The sequence below is a fragment of the Dendrobium catenatum genome, unplaced genomic scaffold, assembly GCF_001605985.2.
Source record: "Dendrobium catenatum unplaced genomic scaffold, ASM160598v2 fragScaff_scaffold_1470, whole genome shotgun sequence".
Lineage (NCBI taxonomy): Eukaryota > Viridiplantae > Streptophyta > Magnoliopsida > Asparagales > Orchidaceae > Dendrobium > Dendrobium catenatum.
The window spans coordinates 74,426-97,296 of record NW_021319932.1 but is presented as its reverse complement, the minus strand read 5'-3'; the positions used below and the strand labels follow the sequence as shown (position 1 = coordinate 97,296).

The 22,871-nt window shown below is 38.9% G+C and overlaps 1 protein-coding gene across 3 annotated transcripts in view; it reads right to left on the bottom strand.

The window, feature by feature from the left end:
• Positions 1-22,871, bottom strand: part of LOC110110040 (myb family transcription factor PHL7) — a 43,799-nt gene that overhangs the window by 10,284 nt on the left and 10,644 nt on the right. For all 3 annotated transcript variants that reach the window (XM_028700231.1, XM_020841328.2, XM_028700232.1), the window contains one exon: positions 5,916-5,985. In XM_028700231.1, the coding sequence (XP_028556064.1) occupies positions 5,916-5,985 (70 nt within the window). The remainder of the gene's footprint in view (positions 1-5,915; positions 5,986-22,871) is intronic.

The window sequence follows — 22,871 nt, the reverse complement described above, 5'->3', positions numbered from 1 at the left end:
AAAATAATTTTATTTTATTTATTAAATTTAAATATTAAAAAATTATAATAATAATCACCTAAATTTTATTTAAAAGTGAAATATTTCATATTTTTATAAAACTTTTGTTTAAGTTTTAAAAATTCCTCTTAAAGTTTAAAAATCCCGCTTAAAGTTTAAAAATCCCGCCTAATTTTAAAATTTTTGAAAAATCCCGCCTAAATTTAAAAATTCCCGCACATGGCTGGCTAGCCGGCTCGCGAGCCGGCTCGAGCTCGATAACAGTGACACGAGCTCGAGTTCGAGCTCGACTGTCGAGCTCGACTCGAGCTCGAGCTCGAGTTCGAGCTCGCTATCTATCTAACGAGCCGAGCTCGATAAGGGCCAAAACTCGACTCGACTCGACTCGTTTACACCCCTAGCTGGGGTGCTAACCTCCATCGGGAGTCTTTAATCTCTTGGCACCCTCCACCTCTAGATTGGATCAAGATTAATGTGGATGTTTCTTTGCTTTCTAATAATCGGGCTGGTATTGGAGGCATTTTCAGAGATTACAAAGGTAGATTGCTCCTTGCTTTTGGGAAGAGTTCCTTACATTGGGATATTGCTCAATTAGAGTTGGAAGCGATCCTCGTCCTTAGGAAGTTCATACAAGAATGGATGCTTGAGAGCAATGGTGTTATCATTGAAAGTGATAACATCAATGTGATTACTTACGTACAACATTCTTTGAAGAAGATAGATTGGCATTTGGAGGAGGGATTGAATAAGGAGCTTGTCTTTCTTAATGATTTTAATAAAATCATTTTTCACCGTGTTAATAGGAATTGTAACCGAGTAGCGGATTTTTGTGCTACTTTGGCTTTAGAAGGTAGTTTTATGTTTGATAGCTCTTCTTTTGGTAGCATTCCGTCCACCTTGCTAGATTTAGTCAAGGAGGATGGCTACCCTTTTATCAAGTGTAATTAGTTTTCTTTGATTCACTTTCAATGCAAATTTGCAATTTTCAAAAAAAAAATCGTATATTTAAATAGGTCTTATAGATCATGCAATCATATATATACCTCTCCTTGGGAAGAATTAGCAGTATGCAACCTAATGATTACCTGATTTTATGGGCATCCTTAAATTTTCTCTTTCTTCTTTCTGAATGAATTTCTAGAGTTTTAGGTAAGCTCGAAGTTGCCTAATTATCCAATTTTTCTCGTTGTTTTTTATTTTCTAACTACTTTAGTTGTTAGATCCATAATGATGGTGCTCTCCTTGAGCCTCTTGTTAGGTGCTTCATCTCCTTCTCAATCTCCACCAAAAGCATCATTCACATTGAGACTCTTCTTTTATGATCCCAATAAATTTGTCCCACATCTAACCCCCGATCCATCAAAATTGCCTACCTTGTGCCACAATTTCATCGTTGCAATTGTCTTAGGCCAGCCTAGAAGGGGCAGGTTGAACCGATCCAACCTGGACCGGTACTCTTCTACAACCAGCGGCCCAAACAGGGGGCGGGGGGGGACGGGATGGATGCGGGGGGGGGTGGGTGGGACGGGATGGATGCCCTAGTGGGGCCCAAGTAATTAATTAAATTGCTATTTAGGAGGGAAATTTTGAATTAAAGGCTGTTTAGGGATTTTGTAAGTTTCCTTTGACTTTAATTAGTTTTTCTGGGCTAGGGTTTGTTTTCATCTTGAAGGAGATAATACATTTGAGATCTAGGGTTTGTTCTTTTGGGCTTGTGGGCTCCGAAAATTCGGCCCAGCCTCCGCCTACCATTGCTTTTTTTTTTCGGGGGTGGTTTTAACGGATTAAGTTCCGGGGTAAATTTTGGAAGGCAGATGGGTTTGTAGATAAGACACTACCTAGAGATTTCCCCCTCATTTTGTGAGGACTTTATGATCTGAGTTCAAGTTTCATATAGGCGCAAGCCCCTATAGTTAATTACCTCTCCCGATAATGAGAGAATTTTTTATTAAGGCTAGTCGTCAATGAATACATCGTATCCGTGGGTACGTGGTATCTGACATATAGTAGCAGTATGGGCTTAGGTTTGGAAATTTGATATTTAAAATAAAAATTTCACCATCTCGCACTTAAAGCGGATGGTGGGAGAATGGATGATAGACCCGATCAAGATCTCATGGTTCCGTCGTCCCAGGCCATCGTATTTGTGAACCCCTCCATGATTTGGATGATCTTTTTGGAATTTTGGTATTTTTGGATTTTTGTGGGTGTGATTGAAGATCCGGTGGGTGTTGTAGCAGCTTCTGGATCAGTTATTTGTTGCTTTGTACAGGTAGACTGACGTGCACTACTTGCATGATTTACGTAGGTAGATTGTAGTGCACTAACTAATCTCCTGCTTTTGGATATAGCTGAATCATAGCATTTTCATCTGAATCTCACGAGACATTTCATTGTTTTGATACAGACTCCATTTTCTCATTCATCGGGAGGTCTTTTTGGACTTTGAAATCAATGGCCGATGATTTGAAAAGAACTCCTTTTAAGCTCTTTAGTGTAATAGACTTGTTATTTCCGGTGTTTGTGGATACCATAACTATTTTCTTCAAAGTATAGGACCAAGAAGAAATTTTGGAACACCATGAAGTTTAGTTCGAATTTGTTCAAACATCTGTTCCATTCTGTCAGGATGTGTTCTTCTCCGTACATTGAGTTGTCTTCGTACTCACAGCATCTCAATCACCGTTGTTGTAGGTGATGTATGTACTTGTGCCCACAGTGGTTCGTGTTTATTTGTAGGGACCCGTTGTATTCACTATGATCTCCTAGAAGTGTTCGTAGAAGAGTCATTGTCCCTGCATCATATTCACCTTTCACCAATCTCAGGTGGTTTGATGTACTTGTTTGCAGTTTGAGATTGACTACGTAGAGGTTAGTACACCCATTGCATATTTCTTACTCATGTTTGTAGAGAATCCATTGCATTTACAACTCATCGATGTTCCCTTTCTTTGGTGGACCACTGTACTTTCAAGTTGACCGGCTTTGATAGCAAGACTCCATATAGGTGACTACACACCAAAACTAATCATGAAGTGATAGTTGATACAACTAAATAATTCATAGCTTAAATTGACATTTGCATTTCCATGCTTGATTAAGCATTCAAAGTTCAGTTCTTTGTTATTTGATTCAAGTCAAGGACTTCTGTAAGTCTTCTTGTTGTTTTGTTTAGTTCAAGTGTAAGTGATTGTTCAAGCTCTAATTCATCTAGATTTAAGTTCATCAAGTTCACAAGTCACACTTGATGCTGTATGGTTCAAGTTCAAATGCATGTCTACAGTGCAAATTCTTGTTCAAAATCGCCTGAAGTCTTTGCAAGTTCAATTAATGTCCAAATTGAGCTCAAGTTAAGTTCTCATTTCAATTTCATTTTGATTAAGTTCAAAATCTTTATTATTAGTCATTTGCATTGGGTCCACAAGTCCAAGTATAAATCCCCTGCTGTCCTTTGAGTTCAAACTTGGTCCTCAACTTGTTTCAAGTTCACCCAAAATTTCGGCAGCCTCCCAGCGTCTCCCCGGTTTACGAAAAAAACCAAAAAGCAGCCTACCCGCCGCGTCAAGAAAGACGTGCATGGTTGGTGTTGTGAGACACCACAACCATAGTCTTTGTCATCCATCACACCAAAAAAAATGTACATGGGTCTTTAAAAGCATATGTTCGAAAAAGGCAGCTCTTTCCCTGCGTACAAGTACTTATATTTTTGCCCCGCCGCGCTAAGAAAAGCACGCACATGGATCGTCTGCTTCGTTGTAAGTACCGCATCAAGTTCCCTCCCACCATGCTAAGAAAAGCGTGCATGGGTGGTCCCTTGGCGTGCTACAAACACCGAAAAATGACTTTAGGGGGATTACCCGCCTTGCCACAAGCACTGGAGCGAACTTCCTTTCACCGTGCTAAGAAAAGCACGCATGGGTGGTTATTCGCCCCGTTGCAAGTGCCGAGGGCGGGTTCTCCCAAGTTTAGGAGGTCTATACCTTGGCGACCGGTGAACCGGCAGTGGAAGCTCGTGGATCGAGGTGGGAGAGGCATGTATTTTTTATTATAAATTAATTTAATAGTTAATATTTATTAATTATAATTAATATTAATTAATTATAATTATATTTAATTAATTATATTTACTTTTAATTAATTATAATCAATTAAACTATTAACTATAATTATAACTAATTAATATCAATTAACTTCAATTAATTATAATTAATAAATAATAATTAACTATAGTTAAAATTAGTTTGATTAATTAACATGATTACAATTAAAACTAATTATAATTAATTAAGATCAACTCTAATTAAACTTAATTAAGTCATTAATCATCCTCTCCTTCTACCTCTCTGGTTCGACACATTTATAGGGTTCAGCCGAAGAAGCGCACAATAGAAGGTAAGTTACCTTCACAGCCGCGAGTTCCTATTGTTGCCTCGGATCAAAATTTCGTGACTTCCGGTCCGACCAGAAGAGAAAGTCGTCCAAGGAGCGTAGTCGAACGACCACAGAGGAACAGAAGGAGCATACTCAAGGGAGAAAGTTCCCTCGCAGTCGGCGAGCTCGTGTTGTTGCTTCCGATCAAAGTGTCGGGACTTCCGATCCGAGAGAAGAGGATGCCGTAGAAGAAGCGTGTGAACGGGAGGAAGTCACCTTTACAGCGATCAGAGCCAATATTTCAAGACGATGAATTTACCAAAAAGGCACTTTTAACACGCAACGAGATTGAATAACAACAAGCATAACATTAATTGGAGCGACGTCACACAAAATCATCAAAACGTCATTCAACTACAAAATTGACTTCGCCATCGCGTCTAAGATATTGAAAATATCCAAGAGTGACCCTTCATACATGATTCTGAGTGACCACAAATGAAAACATCAGCCAACCTACGGTATGCCTTTCCAATGAAAACGACAGTTTGTTAAGCCTTTTCTTATTTGAAGTTACATACTAATATTTGAGTTATAGTTTTTATTTGATTCCTAAGTTGTAATTGAGAATCAACATGCAACCCAAAGTATCATATGTCCCTTACGTTATATTTTAGACGATCATACCGTACGTGATAATCTCATATGTTGATGGGGAGGCCAGACTATATTCGGGTTATAGAACTGAATGTAATACCTTAACTTAGAGATGCCATAAAGTACAACGAGAGATTTTTGTACCTTACATTTCCAAAACTTGAGCTCCATCAGTGTATTATAAGGTGCATTACAGATAACATACCTCACAATAAATCCACCATAAGATATATTCTTCTAGACCATACCTTACGGTCTAATCAACTGTAGTAATGAATGCTCAACATTAATCCAAAACTTTTGTAAAATATTTGTTGATTTCTTCTACCTTGCATCCTTTTATAAATTAAGGGTTAAAATTACAAACATTAATAGCTACTGCACAAAGAATTTTCTTTAGATGCAAAGGTTTCTTCTTCTTCAAAATCTTCATAAATTGCCCTTAATGAATTGTGAGACTTGAGCATTATGTTCTCTCTCTTCTTCTCATCTTATTTTAGTTACTGGTTGCAACGAAAGATTGGAATTAATCAGAGTTAACACATATCTAGTTTTTTTCTGTGTACACGAAATATAGATCTACTGTGCTTCTTTTATGATCTAAGTTTCTTCTGGTTAATTTCTCCTAGGAGGATCATCGGTTTTCACACAGATTTAGTATTTTTATTTTCAATCAATAATATAGTATGTAATCCAATGAGATAGATAGTTTACCTCCTCTCGAATTGCTTGCTTTTTGGTGAATTTGTTTGCATTAGAAGCACAAATTAAATTACAAAGCATCTCTAAATTTAGATTTCATATCGTTAATTTTGATTATGAATTGGTAGAGCTTAATACATCCTGCATCAATATACCATTAGAAATAAGAACAATTTACAACTTACCTCTAGTTGTTCATGTAGTCGCTTCTGAACATCCATCTGCAACTTTAGTGCTTCAGTAATTTGTAACCCACTGGCAACAAAAAGTATATTAGGATGTTTATCCGCTAAGCAGTATAAGAATAATAAAATAACAAGAAAGAATTTCAAAAAGGATAGAGCAGATCGGCACAAAATTTAGATATCTTCTAGAGTTGATCTTCCTCCTACAGAATTTTCTGATTGTTACTTTCTACAAGAGAGAAACAAGACTTTCAAATGCTATACTATACCATTTTTTGAAAAGTAAACTAAGAGTTCCACGATCCAAAACTACCCAATGAATGAATAAGGGAACTTCTACCGTTAATTACTTTGAGGCTTGGTAATATAAACAATGTAATTAGCAACATAAAATAATTCTAAAATATTAAAAACATGTAACTAATATTGCAATACTTCCCAGTGAGGTATCAGAATGTTACCTATAATCCAAAAGATAAATTTAATAGGCTAAATTAAGAAATGTGAGGAACCTTGCTTTGAAAGAGCTATTGTTCTCTGCCTAAAAATATCAATTGATTACATGAATAAGGAAGTGTGGGCTCCAAAAATTAACATACGACAATTGCTGGGAGAGTTTAATAGTTTTGGGTCATATTTTCAGAAGACATTCATGATTGACAATACTTAGAGGTTTTGCTCCCGTTTCAAAAAAAAAATTTATAATATAGTTCCACATTTCCCATTGGCACAAGTCTTAGTTAATTACCCTTCTATAATAAGAGAGAATTTTCAATTAAAGCAAATCTTTAGAAGCTAAATACTTACATCTAGTAGAAGTATTTTGATATTGGGTCTGATGTTTACCATCTTATATTTAAAACAGATGGTAGAGGAAGTGATGACGAACCCAATGAAGATATCATGATTATATCATTTAGTGCTATCATCGACCCTAATTTGTTTAGTCAGATGTTACAACCGGCTGGATCGGTTCAATTGAACCGGTCCCCTAACTAAAGCACGCGCAAGCAACAGAGCAAGCGGGCAAGCATGGGCAAGCGCACGTGAGCATAAGCGAGCGAGCAAGCTTGGGATAGCACGAATGAGTAGACCAATGCGATCGAAAGCATATAAATGTGACTCCTCGTGTGAGATATCAACTCCCGCTCTGTCCATAAATGTCACACGAATGAGAGAAGCCGAGAAAGCAGTGACTGAGAGGAAGAAAAGGAAATTGGGTGAGAGAGAGAGAAATTTGTGTGCAAGAAAAAAATTGGGAGGAGAATTTCTCTACTGTTGAGGTTGTCGAAAGATCTAGGATTAGCAAGACGAGGAAGAAGAAGGAAGAGTGGTTTGGAAGTTTCTATCTCTAACAACAGAGAAACTATAAGTGATTTAAATTTCTAATTTTCTAATATTTTTCATATATATGTACTTCGAAAATATATATTTGATAAGTCAAAAAGAATTTTTCCAAAATCAACTGAATTGCAGCTTGATTTAAAATATGTAGAAGAGCTTGAAGGAATCAAGAGATACCATTTGTGCAAATTTTATGGAAGCATGGAATAGAAAGAGAGAACACATAGGGGAAAGAGTTGGTAATGAGATCTAAATATCCATATTTATTCAACTAAGGTATGTCTATTTACTTCTCATTTAAATTTCAATGACGAAATTTTTATTAGAAAGGGAGAATGTTTGAACTAGCTTGACTAGTTCAATTGAACCGATCCCCTAACTAAAGCGCGGGCAAGCAACAAAGCAAGCGGGTGAGCACAAATGAGAATGGGTGAGCTAGCGATTGAGCTCGGGATTCCACGAATGAGCATACCAACCCGATCAAAAGCAAATAAATGCGACTCCTTACGTGAAATATCAACTTCTGCTTTGTTTAGAAATGTCGCATGAACGAAAGGAGTAGAATAAACGGTGACTAAAAGGAAGAAAAAATTGGGTGAGAGTAGGGGAGTCAAAATGGGTATTCGGGTCGAATTTGGAACTGACATGGGTCCAACTCAGCAAACTCAAACCCGACCCGAATTGCAAAATGGTTCAGATACCTGGATCCGAACCCGACTCGACCTATTAACCATGAGGCCACGAGGCATGAACGGTCAAGCGCAGAGGGTGCAAGGGCGGGGGTGAGTAGGCAAGGCAAAGGGAAAGCGCACGAGGGCTAGGGGGCGAGGTTCGCAAGCGGATGAGCACGTGCAGGCAAGCATTGGTGTGAATGGCGAGAGCTCAGATGCAAGCAAGGGCGAGAGTGCGGCTGTGTGGGTGCGAGCACGAGTGAGGGTGCGTCCATTCCGGTGCAATCTCAAGACAGCTACAAGCGTGGGTGGGTGGAGGAGTGAGCACGAGGCCGTTAGGGCGGGGTGGAGGCGAGCATAACCTGGGTCAGTTAGACTGATTTCGTGTTTTCAAGTTGACCTGAACCCGACCATAATTTTTAATCGGGTCAAAAATTGCAACCCAACCCTGACCTATTTTCCAAATGGGTTGAAATATTGACACTCCTAAGTGTGTGTGTGTGTGAGAGAGAAATTTGTACTCAAGAAAAATCTTGGGAGGAGAATTTCTCTACTTTTTAGGTTGTTTAAAGATTTGGGCTCAGCGAGAGGAAGGAAGAGGTGTTTGAAAGTTTCTATTTCTGATGACAGAGAAAGTGTAAATGATTTAATTCTAATTTTCTATTCAAATTTTAAAAAAAAATTGTATAAATACTATTACTCTAATTGAAATTATAGTATGTGATTGCTTAATAGAAAGAAATCAAGTGCATGAAAGTCTCGTTTCGACGAGGAAGAAAGAAAATAGAAGTACTATGATTTTTAATAACCTCATTTTAATCATTTTGTAGGATATAATAATTATAAATTAGAAAAAAAATGAATGAAATTATTATTCAAAGGTCAACGATGGTGTTTTATTAATAATGGATGCATTCGGTGTTATTTTAAAACATCTGATGTATCCGATGTTATTTTGACAACAGTTTAGGATTCAGGCAAATAAAATTTAATGCAATTAGTGTTATTTTGGATAGGGAAGAAAATTTAATTGTTGAGTTGTGACAAATTACTAGAATCAAACAAAAATTCTTGAGGAAATTTTGGTAAGAATTTAAAATGTATATGGTGAATTAATTGAAAATAATGAAAATACAGTTTTAAGGCACAATATTTGACCTTAGGTGTTGCATTAAAAGAAGTCCTACAGATTATGAAGAAATTTGGAAGAGTGTCAACACATGAAAGAGAAGTAAAATGGGTGATTACGTTTGGTCTATAACTGATGCAGGACTGCTTAGAAGATATGCTTATGGCTTCATTTTAAACATTGCACAATTCTTTGATTAGAACAATTTAGGAATAAAATTATGAGCAATTCACAACGTCAATTAAAACAGTTAAAGAGGTGCTTTGCGTAGGCTAAATCACATGCTCCAAGCGTTGAAAATTTTCAAAATAATTAAAATAAGTAAAACAATGCAAAGTAGTAGTTTTCAATGTAATCCCTAATTTAACAACAAGACTTAGGATGCATAGAAAACACGCTCAATTCCTACGAATGACTAAGCTTAGCAAGAACACTTGAAGGAGCTTTCGTGAATACAACCTAACCAAGTGAGAATTTAGACTTCGAAGAAATAAGATACAAGTGAGAAAAGAAACCTTTGCCAAAAAGATGTTGAGGTCCGTCATTCGATGCCTTTAACGTCTTCGTTCATGGCTTCTTCCAAATGCCGATTCCAAAACCTGAAACCGTATTCAGGTTTGGCTCCAAACTTCTGAGAAAATTTCTCAGATTTTGATGCGGAGGAGGTGTTTGGAAGAAGGGAACTCAAGACATTCAATGCTTTGGCCTAAGGAAGAAGTAGTGGTTGGAGAGAGGGGAGAGATAACCCATGGTGATGGCTTGGGGAAGGACCAGTCAACAGCAGGTTACAATCCCAAACTTCTCCAAAGAGAACAAACAATTCTGGACATAATTCCTGAGGAAATCGGTGAAGAGGAGCAGTGGGAGGTTGATAGAAAATTGGATTTATTTCCTTATTCCTCTTCACAGCTTTAGGAAATAATTTAGGAGTTTGAATGTTGGAATTTCGGCTGATGAGGGGAAGGAAAATCTTTCCAAAGAGAAGGGCTGAGCTTTTAGTAAAGAATTCCTAATTCTATCTGTAAGGGGGCCGACGGCAATGATGGTCCAGTGGACCTTAGTGAATAATGTTTAATAGCTTCCTATTTTAAGTTCTAGGATCAGGAAAGTTTTAAATTAAATCCAATTGAATGAAAATACTCAAAGGGGTCTTATTCAAAAACTTTCCTAAAATAGAATTAATATATTTGGAAATATTTTGAAATTCAAATACTTTGAATTCAAATCCAAATATACTCCAAATAATACCAAATCCGAAATAGAAAACAAATCAAAGGGGAAAGAAGGGAGGTGGTCGGCGGAAAGGAGCTATGGTCGACGGTTTATGGGGCTAGGGGCTTCGGCCAAGATGAGGCCGTGGGGTTTGGGATGGAAACGGGGTTGAGTGAAGAGGCCGGCGGCTTGGAGTGGAAGGTGGAGGAAGTTCGATGAGGAAAAAATGAAAAGATAACGAGAAGAACCACGAACCTGGCCGTCTCCAAGGTTGGTGGGTGATGCACCAATCTCCCTCTCCACGGGATCTCTCCAAAACTCTCCAAGAACTCTCAAAGCTCTCAAAACACAAGTGCAGGAAGAAATCTCAATAATCATTCATTAACTTGAAAATAAAACAAAGGGGCTTTAAATAGCCTCATACAAAAGACTCTAGCTGACATGACACAATTGCCCTTTTCTTCGTCCTCCTTCTCTTGTGGATATGATCTCATCACTTAAGACTGCCTCCACTTGCTCTGCTATAGGAAATTTGGGAATATTTGGTAGTGGAGGTAGGTTTGGGATATCACAGGGTGGGTTCACACAAGGTTGTTTTGATAGTGGATTTTGTGGGTTAAAATCAGGACCTTCATATGCCACTAAGTCTTCTATGTTAAAAGAGGGGTTTATTTTGAAATCTGCAGGCAGATCTACTATATAAGCATTGTCGTTAATTTTCTTAAGTATTTTGAAAGGTCCAACACTCTTTGCATGCAATTTCTTGACTGTTCCCGAAGGGAACCGTTCTGGACGAATCCGTACCATAACAAAGTCACCAACCTCAAAAGTTTTAAATCGATGTTTTAGATCTGCATGTAATTTATATTCCTGATTATTCTTTTCAATTTGTTGTGCAATGTCCTTATGAAGTTCATGCAAATGAGATGCAAATGCTGATGCAGACTCAGAAATCCTATACCTAGAACTCATGGGTATCAGATCTAACGGCTGTCTAGGTTTGAACCCGTATATAATTTCAGAAGAACTTAGACCAAAAGTAAAAAATCACTGAATCGAGGAAGTCGAGACCACCTGGAATACGATCAGATAGGGAGGCTCCAGGGGTTAGATTAAGAACATATGAAATGCCTCCAATCAGGGGTAATGGATCGGAAGGACCATCAGGATGAACCTCAACAAGTCTACTAGGTATGAGCTGACTCTCAGGAAGGACTGATCCTTCAAACTCAGTGGGAGTCTCACGATCGACTAAGGTGTGTAAAGGCACGCTCTGGGCTATGGTAGCTATCAGGTTCAGTCCCTTCTTGGCTTTGACAGGGTTGGATTCAGGATCATCCGAAACCTGAGGCTGTGATGGCAAAAGCTTGATCTTTTTACCATCATGTTCAAACACGCAGATGTTTGAACGACCGTAGATGTGGACATCGTTGTCAAAAATCCAGGGGCGTCCTAGAAGGATTTGTCCAATATTCATAATCAACACATCACACCAAACATTCTCCTTATAGTCAGCGAAGGAGATAGGTATGAAGCTACGTTCCTTTATCTCCAAGGCAGTGGTGTTGACCCAAGCTACCTTATAGGGGTTAGGGTGGGGAACGACAGACAGACCAAGCTTAGACACCATGCTGGAGGAGACAGCATTGATGCAGCTACCACTATCCACGACGACTTTACAGTTCTTATCCTTGATTTTAGTATAGGTGTGAAAGATCGTAGTCCTACGCCAGTCGTCGGTGGTAACGGGTTGTGACAGTGCACATCTCGTCACGCAGGTGGGAGAAGTGTCAATTTTCTGAATGTACTGGATGACAGCAGTGTCGTCATCCTCCTCAAAGAATTCACCATCATTGTCCACTTGGTGAATCAGGTCGATTTCGAGATCGAATTTAGCTTCAGTGATCTCTTCGATAATCGTGACTTTATGTGGACTAGAGCACTGAGAGGCGACCCTGACATCTAAAGCATTTGGTCCCGGGGTTAGATCGATGGGTATCCGGAGTGGGAGGCTTACTTCTAACATCAGGACGAGGAGTGGGGGGACCAGACGAGGGTCGGGTAGTGCTCCCAAGGGTCGACTGGGCAGTAGGGTGTGAGGGGTGGAACTACCAGAAGGTCTGTAGGAAGGCCTAGAGTCATGTGAACGGCTCAGATGCTGTGAACGGGTCTGCTCTAAGTCAAGCACCAGGCTGTAGGCATTCTCCAGTGTAGTGACGTTCCGGGTAAATAACTCATTGTGTAGATCCTCACGCAACCCGGTACGAAACATAGATAAGATCTGCGTGGGGGTGGTAGAGGTCTCCCCTTTGCAGCGAATCAAGAAGTCATCAAACGAGGCGATGTACTCCTTCACTGGTTTGTTGCCTTGGGTCAACCTATTCCACCTGTCCAATAGGCGAGGGAAGTACAACGAAGGCAAGTACTTTTGTTTGAGTTCCCGCTTCATGGACAGCCAATCTACAATAGGGTACTCATTCCTATCTTCCCTGAGACTCTCTAAGTTCGACCAAAACTGACTCGCCCTACCCGTTAGTTTCATAGCTGCAAAACTAACCTTCCTAGCCTCAGATATGGCATACCACTTAAAGAAATTGTCCATACCTTTGACCCAGTTTAGGAAGAGCTGGGGATCGAGGGTGTCATCAAAGGTAGGAGCATCAACCTTAATGTTCTTCATCAGTGGTGCATCGGGATCATGGCCGTGGTTGGTAGCACGATGATTGGCACGGTGATGCCTATCATCCAAACCAGGATCATGACGTGGGTCATGTCCATGGTAGGGAGCTCGATGATTGGCCCGATGTGGCCTCTCATCCGGGTAAGTATCATCCCCATACATAGAAGGTGGTCTAGATGGGGTGTAGGGAGTAGGGTGGTCTCTAGCTCGCTCAAGTGTATCAAATCTCTCGGTGGTGTTCCTACGAAGCTCAGCTAGATCCGACTGGTTTTCCTTGAGTTGCTGGCTAATAGTGTTCATTTGGCTTACCAAGAGGTCTAAAGTCCTTCCTAGTTGTTCCGGGTCCATTCCTAAGCACAATGGGGTACTTGGAGGGTTTCCTAGGAAGTGGACAGCAAGCTATGGATGACAAAACAGTCTAAAATGAACCTATATGGTGCAGGAAATTCAGGGACAGCAAACTACACTCAAGTACTAAGTCATCCTAACAAGTATTAATGATTGCGAAGCTAAGGACAGCAAATAAACACTTAAATGGGGGTCCTAAAGCTTGCCAAAAGTTGCAGGAATTTTCTGGACAGCCACTAAACAAGGGTGTAAGATGAACTTAAGATGTTTTATGCTCACAAAATGACATACAATGCTTTAGTAGCACCCTAGGGATAAAATAAAAGCTTTTCTAAATGAAAAATAATGCAAAATCAAAACACAAAAAGGAAAACTACCAGGAATCCTAAGACATGCAAGAGTATACCATGCTCTGATACCAGATGATGCAGGACTGCTTAGAAGATATGCTTATGGCTTCATTTTAAACATTGCACAATTCTTTGATTAAAACAATTTAGGAATAAAATTATGAGCAATTCACAACGTCAATTAAAACAATTAAAAAGGTGCTTTGCGTAGGCTAAATCATATGCTCCAAGCGTTGAAAATTTTCAAAATAATTAAGATAAGTTAAACAACGCAAAGTAGTAGTTTTCAATGTAATCCCTAATCTAACAACAAGAGTTAGGATGCATAGAAAGCACGCTCAATTCCTACGAATGACTACGCTTAGCAAGAACACTTGGAGGAGCTTTCGTGAATACAACCTAACCAAGTGAGAATTTAGACTTCGAAGAAATAAGATACAAGTAAGAAAAGAAACCTTTGCCAAAAAGATGTTGAGGTCCGTCATTCGATGCCTTTAACGTCTTCGTCCATGGCTTCTTCCAAATGCGGATTCCAAAACCTGAAATCGTATTCAGGTTTGGCTCCAAACTTCTGAGAAAATTTCTCAGATTTTGATGTCGGAGGAGGTGTTTGGAAGAAAGGAACTCAAGACATTCAATGCTTTGGCCTAAGGAAGAAGTAGTGGTTGGAGAGAGGGGAGAGATAACCCATGGTGATGGCTTGGGGAAGGACCAGTCAACAGCAGGTTACAATCCCAAACTTCTCCAAAGAGAACAAACAATTCTGGACAGAATTCCTGAGGAAATCGGCGAAGAGGAGCAGCGGGAGGTTGATAGAAAATTGGATTTATTTCCTTATTCCTCTTCACAGCTTTAGGAAATAATTTAGGAGTTTGAATGTTGGAATTTCGGCTGATGAGGGGAAGGAAAATCTTTCCAAAGAGAAGGGCTGAGCTTTTAGTAAAGAATTCCTAATTCTATCTGTAAGGGCGCCGGCGGCAATGATGATCCAGTGGACCTTAGTGAATAAAGTTTAATAGCTTCCTATTTTAAGTTCTAGGATTAGGAAAGTTTTAAATTAAATCCAATTGAATGAAAATACTCAAAGGGATCTTATTCAAAAACTTTCCTAAAATAGAATTAATATATTTAGAAATATTTTGAAATTCAAATACTTTGAATTCAAATCCAAATATACTCCAAATAATACTGTTGACCTGTACCGAAAAAAAAAAAAGAAATGAAATTTCAAATCCTCACCTGCTCTGGCATCCCACGACGCACGTCGTCGCCATCTCTCCCACGATCGCGGCACGTCGAGCTCCGCACGACCCCTCTGCCTCGTTAAAAATCGAGGAAATGCGGGCTCTCTCACTCTCACTCCATCTCTCCTGACTCTCTCTCTCTCGATCTCCCGCACCTTCGACGACTTTTCCTTCTATCGGATCGGGAGCTCGCCTGTGAAGGTAATTCTCACCCGTCGAGCACTCCTCCAGCTCCTTCTGGCTGTTCGACCCCGCTCCATTGGCGACGTTTCCTTCGAGTCGAATCGGAAGTTACGGCAATTTGATCGGAGCAACAACAGGCGCTCGCTCACTGTGAAAATAACTTTCTCCCTTACGTGCGACTTCTCCGACACCTTCGTGGCTGGACGACTTCGTTCCGACGACGACTTACCCTTTCAGTCGGATCGGAAGTTACGACAGCTTGATCGGAAGCAAGACAGGGGCTCGCCGGCTGTCAGGTGCTTCCCCGCCTCCTTCGTAGCTGTTCGACTTCACTCGCTCGTCCGACGCCGTCCCCTTCTGGCCGGACCGGAAGTTACGACATTTTGATCGGGAGCTTAAACGGAGCTCGCTGCCAGAGAAGATCTCAGAAGACTTTGAATAATCATTTGAACATACATTCGGACTCAAATTCAAAGGAAGTAAGTGCAGAAGACACTAAAATTGAACAAGACTCGGACTACAAAGGACATAGAATTGAGCTTGCACATTAAGCTCATGAACCTGATTTGAATCAGTCCTGAAGAGACTTGAACTTGATCCTGGCTTGAGCATCATTGCTCCCGCACATTTGACACCAATCAAACTACAACACTTCCTACGGATGTATTCAGCGTAGCACATATTGAAAGCAAATGTCCGCTAGTGCCAATAATCATCCGATCGAGGACAGACATACATGTTCTTTGCAACCAGAAGGTAGTTGATTAGCAGACTAAGTACAACTGTCTACGAATGTGAAATGACCTCAATGCATGAAATCCTATGACAATGCCTACACACACCCGAAATCACTCTCCAACACTAGCAACTATGCCTGTTGATTGAGAAGGCAATATGGGAGACCAATAATGGAAGGACCGTCCCCTACAAGCAAGTGCAATCATCAAACCACCTGAGATTGGTGAAAGGTGGATGTGACGCAAGAAACGAGGGTCTCCTACGAACATTCCTAGGAGTTCGTAGCAAACACTACGGATCCTTACAAAAAAATACGAGCCACTTGTGGATAACAACAGTGTGTGTTGTGAGTACAATGAACCACTGTGGACACAAGTACAGGTATCACCTACGATAGTGGTGATCAAAGTGCTGTCAGTGCACCGGGTATAAAGGCAACCCGATGTACGAAAAAAGGACACCCCCTGGCAAAGGGGAGGAAATGTTTGAACAAATTAGAACCAAACTTCCTGGTGTTCCAAAGTTTCTTCTTGGTTCTACACTTTAGAAGAAAAGCAATCCGGATGCCAACAAATACCAAAAATAACAAGTTCATTACGCCAAAGAGCCTAAAAAGGAGTTCTTTCCAAATCAGCAGTCTTTGACTCCAAAATCCAGAAAATTCATCCCCGGTGAATGAGAAAGGGGGGAGTCAATATCAAGACTAGAACGCCACCGGATCTGCAACATCTATGAAAGCAGACAGAAGGCGTCTACAATCTACAACGCAACGCCAACGGATCTGCAACACTCATACAAGCAGACAGAAGGCGTCTACAATCTACAACGCAACGCCACCGGATCTGCAACACTCATACAAGCAGATAGAAGACGTCTACAATCTACAACGCAACGCCACTAGATCTGCAACACTCATACAAGCAGACATAAGGCGTCTACAATCTACAACGCAACGCCACCAGATCCGCAATACTCGTGCTAGCAGACAGAAAGCGTGTACAAGCCCTCAAATGAAAAGTTGTGCGCACTCAAATGGTTGTTACCTGCACAACTACAAAATTCATAAACAAAAGGCGTGAAGCCTACGAAACCCGATCCTCCTAAGCATGTAAATAGGAGTAGACAGGGTTCGAACCATCAGATAAACATACGATCACGAAATCGACCGGAATATTTATCTTATACATTCATATTCGGCCTTCAATGAAGAAAATCCATGAACAAAGGCACAAAGCCTACAAGAAACCCGATCCTCGATCAATAGCTTGGTTGAGTTGACAAGGTCCAATCAAATAAAGAGAAATGACCCCGAACACCCCGATGATGGCCGTGTTGAATGTAAATCTCAATCGGAGGGGTTAATTTTAGGCATTCCCAAATGCCTCCCAAAAGTCCAAAAATCCAAAATTTCCAAAGTCAATCACAAAATCCCAAATATTTAAAAATGAAATAAATCCATCCACCCTCCGCAACAGTTTGTCGAGGTGGACAAATTCAAATAAACTCTAGCTCACAAAGAGCCAAATGTCTAATCGAGAATATCACTAGGATCCATTCTCAAACAATCTCCTTCCAGTAAGGACGTGGTATGTGTCCTCTAACCGGCAGTTTTGCCGCCAAATGGCACCGCAGGATAAACGGTTATGATGACCCGAGGCCCTCTAAACCGATTGGTTTTGCCGCCAAATGGCACCACAGATAGCGGTTACGGCCAGAGCCAATACGCTCCTTATTGGCATCAAATCCTTGAGATATGGATCAATAGGATATAATTGACAGGGCACAAAGCCCTCTGTAAGCTAAGGTGGATTCAAATTTGTCCTCTTAGGCAAATACTCATCCCAGGTCTACAAGGTCCCCTTGGACGAAGCAACCCATGGCTGCTGACAAGGATCCTTCTGTCAGGTTGGGTCGACTATCTCCTCTGACTAAGTAGACTAGGGACCACGATGGCCCGGGACGACGGAACCATGGGATCTTGATCGGGTCCATCATCCATTCCCCCACCATCCGCTTTAAGTGCTAGATGGTGCAATTTCTATTTTAAATATCAAACTCTTCAAATTCTCAAATCCAAATCCAGACCTATTGCTGCTACTATATGTCAGATACACGTATCTCTATACGAATCTGATCGACGACTAGCCTTAATCGAAAGTTCTCTCTCGTGATCGGGAGGGGTAATTAACTATAGGGGCTTGCGCCTATAGGAAACCAAAACTCAGATCATAAAGTCCTCGCAAATGAGGGCGAAATCTCTGTGTAATGTCTTATCTACAAACCCATCTGCCTTCCAAAATTTACCCCGGAACTATCCGTTAAAACTCCCTCGCTCGAAATAAAAAAAACAAAAGAAATCGCGCGGCGGGGAGGCCGGGGCCGAATTTTCAGAGCCCACAAATACCAAATCCGAAATAGGAAACAAATCAAAGGGGGAAAGAAGGGAGGTGGTCGGCGGCAAGGAGCTATGGTCGACGGTTTATGGGGCTAAGGGCTTCGGCGAAGATGAGGCCGTGGGGTTTGGGATGGAAACGGGGTTGAGTCAAAAGGCCGGCGGCTTGGAGTGGAAGGTGGAGGAAGTTCGATGAGGAAAAAATGAAAAGATAACAAGAAGAACCACGAACCCGGCCGTCTCGAAGGTTGGTGGGTGATGCGCTAATCTCCCTCTCCACGGGATCTCTCCAAAACTCTCCAAGAACTCTCAAAGCTCTCAAAACACAAGTGCAGGAAGAAATCTCAATAATCATTCATTAACCATAATAGAATAAAGTGGGGCTTTAAATAGCCTCCTACAACATGATTCGAAACAAAAGACACAAACGCCCTTTGGTCTTACATATGACAACTCCCATAAGAGGGGTACTACTGGAAAGAAAACACATAAGCAACTAAATAAAATAAAAAATACAAAGGCTCACAATGCCACATAAGCAAATAACAAACTACATGAAAATAAAAATACATCAACGACTCAAAAATATAAAGACTGGATCGTGGCCGTAGATCGGCGGCCGCGTCTCTGATAAACTCTCCATGATGATCTGATGTCCCCATCAATAACAATTATATTTGTTTATTTTATTTCATTGCTATTACTGAATATTATACCATGCATGCGTACTTGTTAAAATTTAAGTTTTTATTATGCACAAAATTGAGGAAAATTAAGTAATTAAAGTTTACAATGTGATATAAATATACATGTATGTGTGTGAAAAGTACTTATATAGATTTACTAAACTTTTAACGAGGCAAATATTTTATCTTTTAATGATTTATATAATAGATTAGATACTAAGAATGGTGAAAGATATATGTAAAAGTTAACCAAACAAAGAGATAAGAATAGTAAGGATTTAGTTCAAGTGAAGTGTATTAAGGATAAAGATCAAAAGCATGTTTTTATTAGAAGATGATATTCAACAAAGGCGGATGAGATATTTTGCTACACTTTTCAATGAAGATTGTGAGAATGCGATTGACTTTAGTGACCTTAATACCCTAAATGAAAATAATGATTTTTTTATTGGCATATTAGTGAAACCAAAGTTAGAGTGTCTTTAAAGAAAATGAAGGGTGGAAAAACTATTTCAATAGAGGTGTGGAAATCTTAGGAGATGAAGGAATCTCTTGGTTTACTAAACTTTTTCATATTATTTTGAAGACAAAAGATGTCAGATAAGTGGAGAATGGGTATGTTGATTCATATTTTTAAGAATAAAGGTGATGCACAAGATTGTGCAAATTGTTGAGGAATTAAGTTAATGTGTCAAACTTTAAAACTATGGGAGAGAGTTATGGAGCATAGGTTGTTGTGGGCTCTGAAAATTCACGCCACGGCTTCCCCTGCTCTCGAGGAGTTTTAACAAATTAATTTTCAGGGTAAATTTTGGGAAGGCCGATTGGATTTGTAGATAAGACACTACCTAGAGATTTCGCCGTCATTTTGCAAGGACTTTATAATCTGAGTTCTGATTTTCTATAAACGCAAGCCCTGATAGTTAATTACCCTTCTCGATAACAAGAGAGAACTTTCAATTAAGGTTAGTCATCAATCAGAAATATAGAAATGCGTGCTATCTGACATATAGTTGCAGTATGGATTTGGTATTGGAAGTTGGATATTTAAAATTTGAAAAGCACCATCTTGCACTAAACCGAATGGTGGGGGAATGGATGATGAATCCGTCATCCTGAGCCATCATGGTCCCTGGTTTACTTTGTCAGAGGAGATAGTTGACCCAACCTGATACAATGATCCTTGTCGGCAGTCATGGGTTACTTCGTTCAAGGGTATCTTATAGACCTGGGGTGAGTGTTTGTCTAAAGGGACAAATTTGAATCCACCTTAGCTAACAGAAGGCTTTGTGCCCTATCGATTATATCATATTGATTCATATCTCAGGAATTTAGTATCATTGAGGAGCATACACGCTCTGGCCATAACCATAATTTAGTGGTGTCATTTGGAGAAAAAATCACTGATTAGAAGACACAAGCCACGTCTTTACTAGGAAGATATTGTTTGAAAATTAATTATAGTGATATTCTCGACCAGATATTAGCCCTTTGTGAGATGAAGTGATATTTAAATTTGTCCACCTCAACAAACTGTTGCGAATGATAGATGGGTTTTTCTTTAAGTGATTGGATGATTGATTTCAATTTTAAATATTTTTGAATTTTGGTATTTTTAGAGTTTTGCATTTTTATGGATATTTGGGAAACATTTTGAAATATTCAAATTAGATGGTTGAAGTAGAGTAATGCATCGTGCTTATTGTGTGATAGAAAAGTCCCCCCTCAAACTTAAGGAAAAATTCTATAAGATGGTGGTTAGACCTGTAATGCTTTATGGTGTAGAATGTTGGTCATTAATAGAGAAGCATGATATTAAGTTAAGTGTTGCAGACCTGAGGATGCTCAAGTGGATGAGTAACTTTACTCTTAGAGACATAATACGAAATGAGCAAATACATGAAAAGGTTGGAGTAGCTCTAGTGGAAGATAAAATTAGAGAGAGTAGCCTTACATGGTTTGGTCACATAAAATGGCGGACTTCTGATGACCCTGTTAGTAAAGTAGATATATTATATTTGACTTATATTAAGAAAGATAGAGGTAGACTTAAAAAGACTTGGTTAGAAAATAATAAAAATAACATTTCTTTATTAAATTTAAATAAAAATTTAACTCTTAATAGGATACAATGGAGAATAAGGATTCAGGTAGCCAACCTCACCGTGAGATAAAGACTTGATGTTGTTGTTGTATTCTTAGCTTATGAAACATTCTTAGGCTTTAATACTTGAACATTTCACACTTATCGAAGCACATGAAAGAAATTTTGACTTTGATAATTTGATGTGTCATACATACCCTTTTATGCATTTTTATATTTTTTGGCACATTGGCACGCTACTCTTGTACGTTCTTCAATGCACGTATATGTTGTATGTACACTCTTTTTGATACATTTGCAAAATATACTTGCATAATTTTATTATATTTTTGCATTTTTTCGATGCACTTATATGATGTAAGTGTACATGTTTTATGTATTTGTGCAATGTAATTACAAACTTTTAATTTACTTGCGCACTTTTTTGTGCTTCTACATGATGCACTTATATACATATCGATGGATTTATATGGTATATTCACAAACTTTTTCAATGTATCTTACATGATGTATTTCATGCTTTAAAATGATGGTGCGCTTCTCAAAATAATTGCACTATTCTCAAAATGACAATATACTTCTCAAGGAAACAATATGCTTCTCATATAAAATTCATATTCATATAGCCATTTAGCATTCTAGGACATTAAATTCGAGCTTCTAGCACATTCATTGGAGCACATGCAAACATTTCATTTAAAAAAGATTGAAAATTGGTTATGAAGTTTCAACAAATTTACATGCTTTTCAAAGCAAGAAATTTAAAATTTATTTATTAATTTTCAGTTCACACAATATTCTCATGCATTACATTTGTACGTTTATCATGTTTTGAGACATTTTAGTCACAAAATATTTAATTTTCTTGCAAATTATTCACTACACCTATGTCGTGTAATTAGACAATTTTCGATGTACTTTCATGATGTAGCTTCATAATTTTCAGTGCGTTTGATGCATTTGCATGCTTCTCAAAGTGTTTTTTAACAAATTCAAAAGTCATCTCGTGAAATTTGCATGACTTAAAAATATTCAAATTTGATTATTTTGCACGTCATCACAATACTTAAATGAATTTCAAGATAGCATATCAAAGTTAAAGATTGTCTCATGAAACTTGCATAGGTATTGAAATTATCTAAATTTTGATGTTTGCCTTTAATTTCTCATTTTAAATTTTCAAGAATGGTCTTCTATCCTCTAACACAAAAATATTATGGATCCATTAACAATGAAGGTGACTTTGGGATGAATTGAAATGTCAACATAATTTTCACATGCATTTTTTCATGATTTCAAAATGATTATTTTTTATAATATGGATCCAATGGAAGTTCATTTCTCCCCTAAATATATGGGAGGAAAAGCTAGCACTTTTTCACTGTTCTTGGATTCATTCAAACTCATTATGTGGATATTTAAGGGCTTTGAGTGTAGCAATTAGATCTTGTTTATATTCTTAACGAACTGCAAATGTTTCAAAAGTTCCCTATAAAAGTCATGTATTTTCAATTCGTTGTTCAATATTTTGTTTGTTTATAAGTGTTTGTATTGCATTTTAAGTATTTAACTATGTATTTGTAGCTTTATTTAGCTGCATTTTGCACATTGTATTTTTTTTTTTTTTTAGATTATTCAGTCCAAATTTCGAGAGCTTCCTGACGACTATCCACATAAGGGGAATCTACGGGGAGTATATGCCTGCCTACCACATCAAAAAATGAGTGTATACCCAGTGTCCTACAACATTACGAAGAAAATTTTCAAAACCCATTGTGCCAAGAAAGACATGTTTAGGATACATACAACAACAACAACAACAACAACATCAAGCCTTTATCCCACTACGTGGGGTCGGCTACATGAATCCTTTTT